This window comes from Halyomorpha halys, unplaced genomic scaffold, assembly GCF_000696795.3.
Source record: "Halyomorpha halys isolate HHAL.00 unplaced genomic scaffold, Hhal_1.1 Scaffold430.1, whole genome shotgun sequence".
Taxonomy (NCBI): Eukaryota; Metazoa; Arthropoda; class Insecta; order Hemiptera; family Pentatomidae; genus Halyomorpha; species Halyomorpha halys.
The window spans coordinates 357,678-371,457 of NW_027106536.1; the positions used below are offsets into that span (position 1 = coordinate 357,678).

The 13,780-nt window shown below is 30.0% G+C and overlaps 1 protein-coding gene across 1 annotated transcript; it reads left to right on the forward strand.

The window, feature by feature from the left end:
* Positions 1–923: 923 nt before the first annotated feature.
* LOC106690717 (uncharacterized) lies at positions 924–13,412 on the forward strand. The gene is made up of 5 exons (XM_067044884.1): positions 924–939; positions 1,429–1,494; positions 9,105–9,155; positions 10,050–10,094; positions 12,910–13,412. The coding sequence occupies exons 2-5, from the start codon at positions 1,470–1,472 to the stop codon at positions 13,026–13,028; spliced, it is 240 nt and encodes a 79-aa protein (XP_066900985.1). The 5' UTR covers positions 924–939; positions 1,429–1,469; the 3' UTR covers positions 13,029–13,412.
* Positions 13,413–13,780: the final 368 nt, after the last annotated feature.

Consider the following 13,780-nt stretch of genomic DNA (forward strand, 5'->3'; position numbering starts at 1 on the left):
CCAAGTGTTGGGTCAAGCTGTTTCATCAGTTCCTTCAGAAGATTCGAAGAAGTTTCTGGTAGAATCGACGATATTGTATGAGTCACGAGTTCGTCCCAGATGTCAGAAAAAGGGTAAAAAATGAATGGGTTGAAACAGACCACTGGACCGTCCAGCTTCTCACAGGGCATGGCAACATTAATTCAAAGTTACAATTCTTAAAAAAAAAAAGGAATAACCCTGACAGTAACTGCGAAGCTGTGGAAAACGTAAAACATATAATTTTTGACTGCCCTATGTACACTTGTGCCAGACTGGCTTTAGCAGGTGAGTTCTCCTTGCTTGATTGGCCGCCTAGGTCTCTACAAGAACTCGTGGTGACTCCCGATATGTTTGGGGCATTCAAAAAGTTTGCAAAGAAGGTTTTTCAAATAAAAATCCGCTTGCCAATTTATAATTATAATTAATATTATAACATTGATAATATGTATAATGCATGTTACAGTTATATTTTTATAGATGTAACAATTATATGTATATAGAATATGTACAATAATATGACCTATGAATGTAACAATTATATCTATATATAGCAGACCCACTTGAATGTAGGTAGGAAGTTACAAGAGCGCTGTTTAGTGGAAACAGCTCTCCAGTTGTAAGCAACACATTAGTTTTGTTGTTAAAATTTTGAAAAATAAAGAACTTAATGAGGAATATTAATAAGTACATACAATAAGTTTATAAATAAATAAGTTTAGTTTATTAGTGTTTGTGTTATTTACTGACCGCACCCCCGAACTGTTCTCATATCGATCTATGTCAACTATCAACACCTTACTTAGGAGTTTTACCTCTTTGCTTATCTACAAAATTGGAGTGGGGATTTTATTTCTATTGATTGCTATTTTAAATCCAACAGTCTTTCGTTAGCTGTCGTGTCAGTAAGTTGTGCCACAAGTAAAATTTATTTCTTCGTAATATATATTTCATTACATTTAAGTGTGCTTTTATTTTTATTAAATTTTACTATTATTTGTATTAGAAGTTGTATCTTTGCCTTAAACTGTGTCTAAACATTGCTGATGTGATCGAATGTTTAAATCATGATCATTTTGCATCAAGTCCATTTTAATTATTACTTTGGTGGAGGCTTATTAATTTTAAGGATATTAAAATTTTTTTATTCAATGTCTAGAAAGGATTTGAGAAGATAGCTTGGTATTTAAAGCTAATAAGCTAATGGAATGTATTTATTCTGTTGTGTTCAGAGCATTCAAAATAGTTGTTAGAATGAATAATTTATTCAAAGATATCTGTTCATTGAAAAAAGAAATTGCAATAGATATAAATATAAAATCAACTAATTAACTTCTTAATCACACATAAAATGTTTGTGTCTAGTGTGGCTAAGTACTAATTTATCGGGTGTTTTATTTCTTTTTTCAGCTACTAGTCATTTTGGTGTTCTATACAAAACAAAGAAAATAATGACTGATGAAACTAATCCACCATGTAAGTTCACTGTATCTTAAAGTTATTAGAATATTTCATAGCAGAATATGAAATATTTGTTGTATATTTACATTTTGTTTAGTTTTTGGTACTTGTGTACCAGACCTACTAAACAGTATTTCTGTTATGTTTGGTAAAACTTATAAATGCTAGAAGCAAGTGCTTAATTTAGTTCAACATGGAAATCTTCGATTGAGCCGTATAATACCAAAGATAAAACCGTTTTCACTACTGATGGAAAACCTGTTAATTGCAACTACTGCTCTAAACATATTAAAAGCAAAAGAAAATCACAGATCAACCAATAAGTTAATATAAATGAGCTCTATTGTTATTTTCCTTCCAACTACCAACAACAATAGAAAATATAAGAGAGCATCATTTAAAGTAAAGTGAATTTTCTAAAATGTAAGCCCTAATAGAGCTATTTACTTTCAATAGTTCTCGAGATATAGCTTTTTAAAAAGCAACATTTCAAAGAAATGTTGAATGGAACGTACTGAAAAATCAGTAGTTATTGAATTTATTTTGAAAAATCTATTCTCATAAACCATTTGACGTACAGATGTCTATTAGCACTTAAATCAAAGTTTGTTTAATGAGCTATAAAGTAGTTTATGACGTTTATTTTCGTAGGACTAGTAGTTTTCATGAAATTTGCTAAAATAGATTGATTTATAGCTGTTCGGACAAATTTTCATTTGCCAAATTTATATTCATATGTGAATATCAAAAAAACTACTACCGCTACGAAGATAAGTGTCATAAACTACTTTATAGTAAGTTAAGTGATCTAGCTAATTTGTATGTGTTTTGATCTAAAACAACCAGAGAAAATTAATAAATGATACATTTATAAATATTTTATGTTTATCGAACGCTGTATTATCTAATTAACTAAGAAACATCTGCAGTTGTTGCATGCTAACCATGATATCTACATCTAAAGCAACTTCAACATTGATTTATGTTAACCTTTCTTTTTTTTTTTTTTTTATGACCCCCTTCCTGGTCATTGCTACGGGGAACATAAGGAGGGATTATCTGCAGGTGACCAACCTATTCTAACCATGGTGGAGGCCCTTTTAAGAACTTTTTAACTAAATGTACATACAAAATTACCCAGGATTAGAGTACTTAGTGAAAATCCCATTTAAGTCAGTGTTTCAAGACGATTTATGAAAAAATAAAACTGAGAATTGGGAACAATTATTTATACTTAATAGTCAACGTAACAACTGATTGTCTCAGTTTATGTGTAGCTTATTTATTAGCCAGGATGTTAGATAAAAATGAGCCATGAAGCCAATTCATATTTGGTGTTAGGTATTGAAAAAAAACAACAAATTATGAAGTGATAAGTCGATTTATAAATAAATAATGGAGTTAAAATTGTTTCATCAGAAAAAAGAACAAAAAGCCGGGTTTTGTTGCTGATGACAGATGGGTATATGTTAAAAACTGGAAGAAATCAGATGTTATTTTATAAAGAAATGATCCATGTGTCTTGTGTTGCGCACAGATGCAGACAAAGTTTGATCTCTATTTCCAGATGTCAATAAATTAATTTATAATGGGAAAAAGATGTTTTTTGAAAGCACTTTCTAGTGTCATGAGTGTCATAAATTAATAATGAATGAGACTTTAAAGTCGTTTTCGGTGGCATTTTTTTTATGGAATATGAAAAGACCAATAATACAATGTTAATCAATAAGCTAACTTGATACCCGGGCCGCCCATAGCTCAGTGGTTAAGATACAGTCTTACCAATTTGATGTCTATTGGCGGTGCCGGTTCGAATCCGGCCTGGGACGTTGACTTTTTTCATTGAGTGGGGGTCCCACAAAATGAAGAACTTTGACCCCCAACCATGGTTAGGCAGTATAGGACTCCAATGGGAATCTTGGCCGAAAAAAAAACAAAAAAAAAAACTTGATACCCATCTGAGTTTTATTTCAACTAAACTAAATCTGTTGCTAGAAGAAAGTTTAGAATAATTAAAAAAATTTGAAAAAAGTAAATTTATGTAGCACCCCAAATAGGAGAAACATTGTGCTATGTACTGTCTTGAGATTTAGTCGGGATGCCAGGATAATCGCTGAAGACAATTAACCCAAAATAAGTTAATTAATTAATTTATTGAGTCCTGCAAAACTGTTATTATAATTGGATTCTTTTCCAAAGGCTATTTGTGTGTTTACCAATTTACCAATTAAATACCTTTACATTTATAAAATGTTATTATCACTAATAATATAATATAATAAGGGGTGATATTGGGTTATATAATAGTATATAAACTACATAAACAGACTAAGTATTTATTTACAATTTATTGATATATAATTTTATTAAAATGGTTGTAATGATTCAGATAAATGTTTGCCATAAAATATGATTATTACATTATTGCTTATTGTTTAATTTATACTTATATTTGCTGACTCATGCCATGGGATGTAGTTCCGTAGGTGTCGTCTTGTTCATAAGGGATGTCCAGGTCTCATGGCCCTTCTTACGACTTCGTCTGGTCCAAGTGCACCTTGTCTCTCTTCGTTCTTGTTTCTTCTCTCCTCGGTCAAGCCTGGTCCTCTCTCTTCTAAGTCTTCCTCTTCACTGCCCTTTTTCCCGGTCTAGTTCTCCCACTTCCCTTTTGGGGCATTACCTTATTTTTGAATCTAATTCCTCATTGGTCATAGGTGACAGAACGCTCCCTAGGAAGGCCTCTCCCCCTCCAGGCCCGAGAGCGGGTGGGAAAGTATGATATGTGTCAGGAAGGGCCTGCACCTGCTTAATTGGCTTCAGATTTTTCGTCAAAACCTGTCGTTTTTGTTGTAACACTTAAGGGACTCATGTGTCAAACTAAACACAGATGTGTTCACATCCAGGGACGCAGTAAAAAGTTCCTTAGAAGATATTCCACCAGGTATCGTGACAGATGGCGTAAAACCTTAATAAATGACATATTGTTGTTGTAATAATGGCTAATGCCTCGATATATAGCAATTGAAAGAAAAGTATATTTATGTAGCAGGTTAAGTAGGAGAAACATTGAAAGAAAAGTATATTTATGTAGCAGGCCAAGTAGGAAAAACATTGAAAGAAAAGTATATTTATGTAGCAGGCCAAGTAGGAGAAACATTGAATGAAAAGTATATTTATGTAGCAGGCCAAGTCGGAAAAACATTGAAAGAAAAGCATATTTGTGTAGCAGGCCAAGTAGAAGAAACATTGAAAGAAACAGGCTAAGTAGGAGAAACATTGAAAGAAAGTATATTTATGTAGCAAGCCAAGTAGGAAAAACATTGAAAGAAGAGTATATTTATGTAGCAGGCCGTGTAGGAGAAACATTGAAAGAAGAGTATATTTATGTACCAAGCCGTGTAGGAGAAACATTGAAAGAAAATATTGAAGAGATTTTTATTAAAAATTCGTGACAGGCCATTTTAAAAGAGGTGTTAATAAAATATTGAATGGGAATGATTGTTTAGTTTATTAGCTGTACTGATTATTTACATATTTTGGTTTATGATTAAAATACAAATTTGAAATAATTTTGGTTTTCTTTTTGATCCCTCCCTGTTGTTCTTTCTTTATTCAGAACCTTTTCATAGGCATATTAGTATATCTTAGCTTTCGTATTATTTATTTGAAAATTTTTTACTGTATCTTTTATTTTTTTTTTGCTTCTTTTACAGGTTCTTATTGCATATTATATGGCACATTCCGAGGTTTTTGAATATATAAATGCATAAAAATATTGTGGCTTGGCTATAACTTTAAACACATTAAACTGAGTCGTAGTTCAGAAATGGATCCATTGATGTTTTGTTTTCATAATTTAATGAACAGATATCAAGGCAGTAATAATATAATGAGTTGTTTATAACTCACAACTACAAAAATATAGTTTTATTCTATAATTATCTTTTTTCCATTTAAATAAAAAATGGAAATATAAATGATCTTCACTGGAATAATATATTTTTATTTCAAAATTCGACAATCTCATGTGTCATGTCCGCAAGTACAATTCATTGTTCATATCTGTAGTTGTTCCTGTGTCACATGGATTATTGCTCAAATCCCGCTCTCAGGCTTCATATAGCATGAGTTTATAAACTGTTAAACATTTTTATACACTCATGTAGTGGAGGTGTGTGATTATCTATTCAAAATTGACAAATAACAATTGATATTCATTTGCTAGTGATAGCTTTAGCGATAGGTAATTCCCCCTAGGGATCTTATCTTTAGACTATATTTTATGGCCAAGGTTCTATGTATTCCATTACTATCTCCATTGAGTTATAAGTTCGAATCCAAAGACAATGAAGGTTTTTTTTTATATGTACACTTCACAGACTTTTAATTTGTTTATTTTCATAAATGTTTTATTTAACAATTTTTTATAATTTTGTATATAGTTTATTTTCTTAAAAATATTTTTTTAGTTTCGCATTTTTTTTTTTTTTTTATAGTTTCATATAGTGATGTTCTTTTTTAATATGAACTTGGAGAATATATCTTATGAAGGTCCCGAGGAAAAGACACCTATTTCAAAGATAAGTGAAAAAGATTCACAATATTAAAGAGAAGAATGCTTCAAAAGCGGCACAGAAAGGCTGCCCCACTGACCCAGGGGCAAGTGGGCAATTCACCAAACAAAAAAGAAATAATGAAAGATTATTGATTGACCGTGTGTATAGATGAATGGAATATAGTCCGAGTGCGATAAAAAAAAACTCAAATAGTAGATAATTATACTATTTTATTGAGCCAACGTTTTGCTCCATATTGCAGGACTTCGTCTGGGCTGTTTTGACGGCAGTCAAAAACAAATTGTCACACTTTGTTTTTGACTGTCGTCAAAACACCCCAGACGAAGCCCTGCAACGTGGGGTGAAACGGCTCAATAAAATAGTATAATTATCTACTATTTGAGTTTTTTTTTACCGCACCCGGACCATATTCCATTCAAAAATAAAATAAATTGGTTAAATCAAAAAAGTTAGTTGAACAGCCTAACATTAAAACTAATGCAGCCAAGAAACCAGAAATAACCACACCTGCACCTAGCACCTCAATCCTCTTCACACCATGTCAAAAGCTGCTTCATCGTTTTTCTCAGTTGTTCCATGCCTTTTGCAAAGAGCACAATATCATCTGCAAAACCTAGGTTGCTCAGCCATTTTCCATTAGTTTTGATAAATAATACTAAAAATCCTATTCCGTAAATTCCATTTTGAAATGCTGTATGCATGAAAATACTTCCTGATCTCTGTTCTAAAACTAAACAGTATTTTCTCCTAACTTCCGCCAGGAGTAGGCGAAGCTAGGCCTAGTGGAGCACTATCACTTAATCCCTCCAGAGATCGCAAAGATAAAACAGCCCTAATTTACCTTATTTATTACCCTAATTACATATTTATTTCGATATTTTGTATTGTTGTAATATCGATATGGAATATAAGCAACAATATTCCGATATTGCTTCATTGAAATATCGATATTTTGTTTAAAAAGACTAGAAAATTGTATAGAAAAATTAAAAATGGAATATCGTTATTTTATTTTGATAATTACATATTTATTTCGATATTTTGTATTGTATTATTGATATGAAATATTAGCAACAATATTCAGATTTTATTTTATCGAAATATCGATATTTTGTTTAAAAAAAACTATAAAATAGAATAGAAAATTAAAAACGAAGATATCGATATTTTATTTTGATAATTACATATTTATTTTGATATTTTGTATTGTAATATCGATATGGAATATAAAACAATATTCCGATATTACTTCATCGAAATATAGATATTTTGTTTAATAGGACTAGAAAATTGAATAGAGATTTTAAACTAGGAATACTGATACTTTATTTTCATAATTATATATTTCTTTCGATTTCGATAAATATCGATATCGATGTTATTAACAATGTTAAATACTGAAATGAATATGAAATTTTCAAAATGGAATATCGAAATACTTTATCTTAGCTTTCCAGAATTTTTTTTTTTTTTTTTATAAAATATCGATATTTCTATTAAGCAAAATATCGAAATATGGTTTCTAACCTACAATATCGATATTAATAATAATGTCGAATAGCGACATACAATTTTTATATTTTTTTTTAGTTGCGAATTACTCATATTCCTATAAAATGATATCTTACTGTCGTTAATAAATTTCCATACGGATATTATTAAAAATGTCAAATATCGAAATAAAATTTAATATATTGTAACAAAATATCAATACTTTGTTTTATAATTTTTTAGCCTTTTTAAACAAAAGATCCATATTTCGATTAAATAATATCGGGATATTGTTGATAATCTTCCATATCGATATTATCAAATATGTTTAATATCAAAATAAATATTAAATTATTTAAACAAAATATCGATATTTCATTTTAAAGTTGTCTAGTATTTTTAAACAAAATATTGATATTTCAATAAAATAATATTTGAATATTGTTGCTAATTATCGATATCGATATTAATAACATTATCATAGATCGAATGCATGTTAAATTATTGAAACAATATATCGATTCTTTGATAATATAGTATTGGAATATTGTTGCTAATGTTAGAAATCAATAATTATAAAATTGTCAAATATTGAAATAAATATGAAATTTTCAGTATGAAATATGGAAATACTATTATTAAGCTAGAATATTTTCTTTAACAAATTATTGATATTTGGATTAAATAATATCGGAATATCTTTGCCATATTATATTTCTCCACAAACATTTCCTGGAGTGTATATTATCAATATTTCTTTTATTTATCTCTACTTTTAAGGTGGGACCTTTATTTTTTTTTAAGAAACCGATATTCCGATATTATCGTAGGAAGATATTGATATTCTGATATTATCGGTTATTGGATATCGATATTTCGATAATATCGATATCGATATTCTATCCCTAACACTTACTAGACAAATGGTCTAAACTTTCAATTTATTACAAAAGACTGATCTACTTGACTGTAATAAGGCTAATCTGGAGGTTTGAAATTGAGCTTTGGTCCTACACTAAACCTTCGAATTCCTTAAAATCCGATATCCTTCGTAAAATCCTCAATGCTCCTTACTTTGTCACTAATAAAATCATACATAAAGACCTTAATGTTCCCTATGTAACCAATCTAGCCCCAACCAGTTATCATTCCTTCCATTCTAAACTCCCTAACCACCCAAACCCACTATTTTCGAACCTTGCATCCTCTTCCATTCCTGACAATCCTCTGAGGTGAGTAAAAATAAGATGGTCAGGAGACCTGCTATTGTAAAAACGTCATTAGAGATCTTTCAATGGGTAGTTCTCTACATGCCTGTTTCACTCCATTATAACAGATCAAATTTACTGAATGTATTATAATGTACAGTTGTGAATTTCAATAAATATATTTTTTTTAAAAATCTAAATTCCCTCTTATTGGTATCTTCTTTAAATTTTGAAAATACTTCTTTATATTTTAAACTTCCATTTTATTTTTTTATTATTGTTATATTATTTTTTTATTATTATATTATTGTTATATGCTGTGTTGAATTATGAGTATGGAATGTTGCAGTAACCACAATTGTTATCAAAGAAGAGGATGTTGAAAGAAAGATTAATCACGGTGAGAAATACATTAATTTTATATAATCCTTATTTTTAACTATATATTTAAGAAATTTCAGTTCTAATTAACATAAAAGTAAATATACTTGTAAATTTCACATTTGCTGAGACCAGTGACTCATTTATTCTAGCCTATAGACGGGGATGTATCAAATAAAAATGATAATTTTGTTATTTTGTTTAGCATGCAATTCCAAGCTAGATGATGAAGCTGGAGGTAGATTTTGGTTTGTGAGGAGTGTAGAACTAGCTCAGTTATTGTAGAAAATAAGGTTTATTATTTGATTTGTAAATAAAATAATAGATGGCGACTCTGCATGGAAGGGAGGCTTTCCTTTGTTTGGATCAGTTGGCAGTTGGCGTCGGTTTAAGCAATGCTCTCTTAATCTTTGTGTTATAAAACCCTCTCTAAATCCTCAACATCAGTTAGCTGTTATAGATGTTATTGTTATTATGATGAGTAATTTGGTACTTGATCTTGTGTTGAACTCAGTGGATGAGGATGCTTCTACTTTTTATGACTTTTCGAAGAGTTATAGACTCTTAATGAGTGCTCGAAGGAAAGAGGTATCAAATATAGTGTATCAAGGAAGTAATCATCTAAAAATTTTGTTGAGTACATTTTAACTATGAAAAATGTATGAAGTCAATTGACCCTGTGAAACATTTATGGATAAATATAGATATGCCATTCATACTGAACCTGTTAACTGCACTTTATTGTGTGTTATATATACATCATATATAAATTATCTTAAAATTATAATAATGGCACAATTAAACAAAAAAGTATAGCGATTGAATGTTCCTTTTTCATGCTTCAAAAGGTTTCCTTATCAATATTAATATTGTAATATTTTCGTATTTTAATTTTTTTTTTTTATGTTGATAGATGATCATGTTCTCATGAAAGAAGAACTACTCATCCCAGACGTAGGTGAGAAATATTTATGTTATCAATCTTTCTTTAGGCTTGCAATCATAACATAATTATTTATGTTACCAATCTTTCTTTAGGCTAACAATCATACCAAAAATATTTATGTTACCAATCTTTCTATAGGCTAACAATCATACCAAAAATATTTATGTTATCAATCTTTCTTTGGGCTTGCAATCATACCAAAAAATTATTATTGATAGCCTTGATTATTTATTTGTTTGGATTTATTTCTATTTGCCTTTATTTATTTGTTCATTAAATCTTGTTAATGTTACTCTTAAAATAAAATTAACAATATTTTTTTTTTTATATTCCATATAGTTAGGTAAGTAATTATATTTATTTAATGTCCTACAAGAACTTTGTAATCTTTCTCCTCTCCTGTCCCGGGCAAGCATCTGCCATATTCTAATGCCCATCTTTTTCAATGTTTCTTTGACTTTGTCCAGCCACTTCAAGTGTGATCTTCCCCTTCCACGTCCTCCACCAGATCAGTCTTTGATTAAGTGCTTGGGGAATGATCCCCTGAGTATGTAAGCTACATGGCTGGTTAGCCATCTGATTGGCTTTCTCTAACAATTGACACCAAATTCGGTTTCATCTTACGCAATCCCTCGTTAGTGCGGGTTCTCCATTGTTCATATCCACATACTGGGTCATAGATTCTGCTCAAAACACCCCTCTCCCATGCCAAAAATTTGCCTTCTGAGGCCTTGGATATCACTCTTAGATATTATAGATAGGAATTATATAATTTATATATAGGGTTGGCTAATAAGTCCTTTCGGTTTTTATATTCATGTTTTGTTTAATAGGTCACATTTTTCTGATACAATTAATCCCAACAGAGGATTGTTTATCCTATTTGTATATGTAAATAGTTATGTTTGTTGACAATTGTTAAGATTAGGCCAGTATTGTGTTTGTGATCCATCTGAAAAGATGGACGGAAATCTCGTGCATAATAGGTATATTTTGCTTTATTACTTCAAAAAAGGAAAGCAAGCTGCAGAGGCACATAAAATAATATGCAGGGTCTATGGGGATAATTCCTTAACAGAGTGCACGTGCCAAAATTGATTTCACAAGTTTCGAACAGGGAATTTTGACATAAACGACTCATTTCGACCTTGTCGCCCACAAGAAATTGAAACCATTGATGTTAAGGTGATAGTCAATCAAAATCCATCCCAATCAGTGCGAGACATTGCAGAGGTCCTAGATGTATTACATACAAGCCTAGAGAATCATTTGCGGAAGTTTGGTTACGTTTCTTGGGTTAATGTTCAGGTCCCCCACTCTCTGACGGAAACCAACTTGGCAACACGCATTTCCATTTGTGATTTACTGGAGAAACATCAAGAAAACGATCCATTTCTTAAAAGCTCGTGACAGGGGATGAAAAGTGGATTGTCTATGATAATGTGGTGCAAAAAAAAATCTTGGATATCCAACAACGAACCACCTGGAACCATATCTGAAGCGGGATTGCACCCAAAGAAGATAATGCTTTCTGTATGGTGGGATTTCAAGGGTGTGAATTTTTATGAGCTGTTGTCACAAGGTGTTTTGATCGATTTCACTCTATACTACTAACAATTAACAAAATTGGATGAATCGATTTGAAGAAAACGCCCAGAACTTGCAAATTGAAAGGGTGTCGTCTTCCATCATGACAAAGCTAGGCCCACACTTCGTTAGTCACCCGAAATAAATTGTTAGCCCTTGGATGGTATCTTTTGTCCCACCCTCCCTATTCACCAGACCTTCCTCCTAGTGAGTACCACTTATTCCGGTTTCTACAAAATTCCTTAAGTGAAAAACAGTTTGAAAATGAACAGGGTGTCAGGGAGCACCATGATCACTTTTTCTCTAATAAATCACAGGACATTCTATGAACATGGGATTAATCAGCTGTTAGAGAGATGGAGTAAGGTAATCGAAAATAATGGACATTATATTGTAAATTAAAATAAATATTATGTACAAAATATACTCAGTTTTCTTTCACCCAAAAAATCCTAAAGGACATATTTGCCAACCCTATATAATATATATATATATATATAAAAGTAACTTTAAACTGTTATGCGTAATGTTATAACTGAACAAAATGTACAGTAATTTAAGGTTTTTTTTTTATTTTTGAAAAAGTTTCTTTATTATCTTTATGATAGTTCTTTTTATTTTCTTATTTTATAAATCATTTTCATTTGTAATATTTAATGTTCATGGTGGCCATTTTCTTGGGAATAAAGAATTATAAATCTTCTAAACGTTTCAATAGGTTTGCTGTTATAAAAAAAATGATTATTGATTGTATTAATTTTTCTTAATTTGTAAAGATTTATTTGTACTTCTCTTGATCTATTTAATCATTAAAACCATTCCATTCCAAAACCATCCAAATCAATTTTCAATTTTTTTATTTTTAATCAACAGTTTTGGTTTTAGATCATGTCAAGATCATAGCATTTCTGCCAAAAACAATTGACTCACATATCTTTCAACTAATTCTTTTTTAAAAATAAATTTATATCAATTATAACTGTTAATTGATTAATTTAGAAGTTTGAAACTGGACCTAACTGGTTTTGAAATGTAACACCTCGAACTTGCCACTATTTATTTTGAATCTTCATAATTTTTTTTTCTTATAATTTAACCTGCTTCCTATTAACTTCTTTAATGATAAATGTTTTTTACATTATTTAAAAATTTTATAAATTGTATTATTAGTAAGCCATAAAAAAAAGTTGATTGGCATTTTAAATCAATCATTCTAATGAAGTATTGTATTATATTGCAGTTATTAAAGAAGAGGAGGGACCAGAGATTGATTGTGGTGAGCAAAATATTAACTTAGTATTCCATGGTTTAAAAACATTTCCCAAAACCTTTCTTTTACACTGGATAATTTTTGTTTAGGAATTAAAATATAAACATCCAATGAAACGATATAACAAATAAATATGTAGCAATCTATGTTGAATATAGGCAAATAATAATGTAAAATGATTGCAGATAACAGATTATAATAGCATAGAGTGATTATAATAAAAAAATTACAGATGAAAGTAACCATTGTTAGATGATATTAAAGCTAATGTGGTACAGAAATGAGAATAAAATTGATTTAGATATCATAGATAACAATTACAAATATTAACCATTTTTGGTGGATGTGAATGAATGTCTGATAATTCTATGAAATATGAGTGGAGGGGATTCATGGACTTAATGTAAATGGATCTAGATAAGGTTAAGTTAAACTGCTATTTTGAACTTGTTATTTAACAAGTTAAAACTAAGTTCTATAAGCTAAATGCAACTAGTTATATTATTTATTCTTAATTATATATTATTTCTAGATTAAGTAACTCATATAATATATTTAGCAGATATATAAATAATGCTGCAATTTTACAATAATCATTGAAGAATTTGAATATAGAGAAATACTTTATTTATCTATTCTGCCTAAATACATGAGGTTGCTATCTCACACAGCATACTTATCAATCCGTAACCGGACATATATAAATTACACATACATGGTATAATCAGATATAAAGCGATATAATAATAAGATATAATAAACAATTTTCTTTCCCTACAGTTTCCTTTTACAATCAATTTCAGTCTGTATAACAAATACAAATGTTTCAATTCATTCCTAT

Bases quoted from the DNA above. Each gene is read 5' to 3' on its own strand.
- LOC106690717 (XM_067044884.1), top strand. From the start codon at position 1,470: ATGACTGATGAAACTAATCCACCAT. The intron at 1,495-9,104 runs GTAAGTTCACTG...GGAATGTTGCAG, and splicing joins TGATGAAACTAATCCACCAT to TAACCACAATTGTTATCAAA. The intron at 10,095-12,909 runs GTGAGAAATATT...ATTATATTGCAG, and splicing joins ACTACTCATCCCAGACGTAG to TTATTAAAGAAGAGGAGGGA.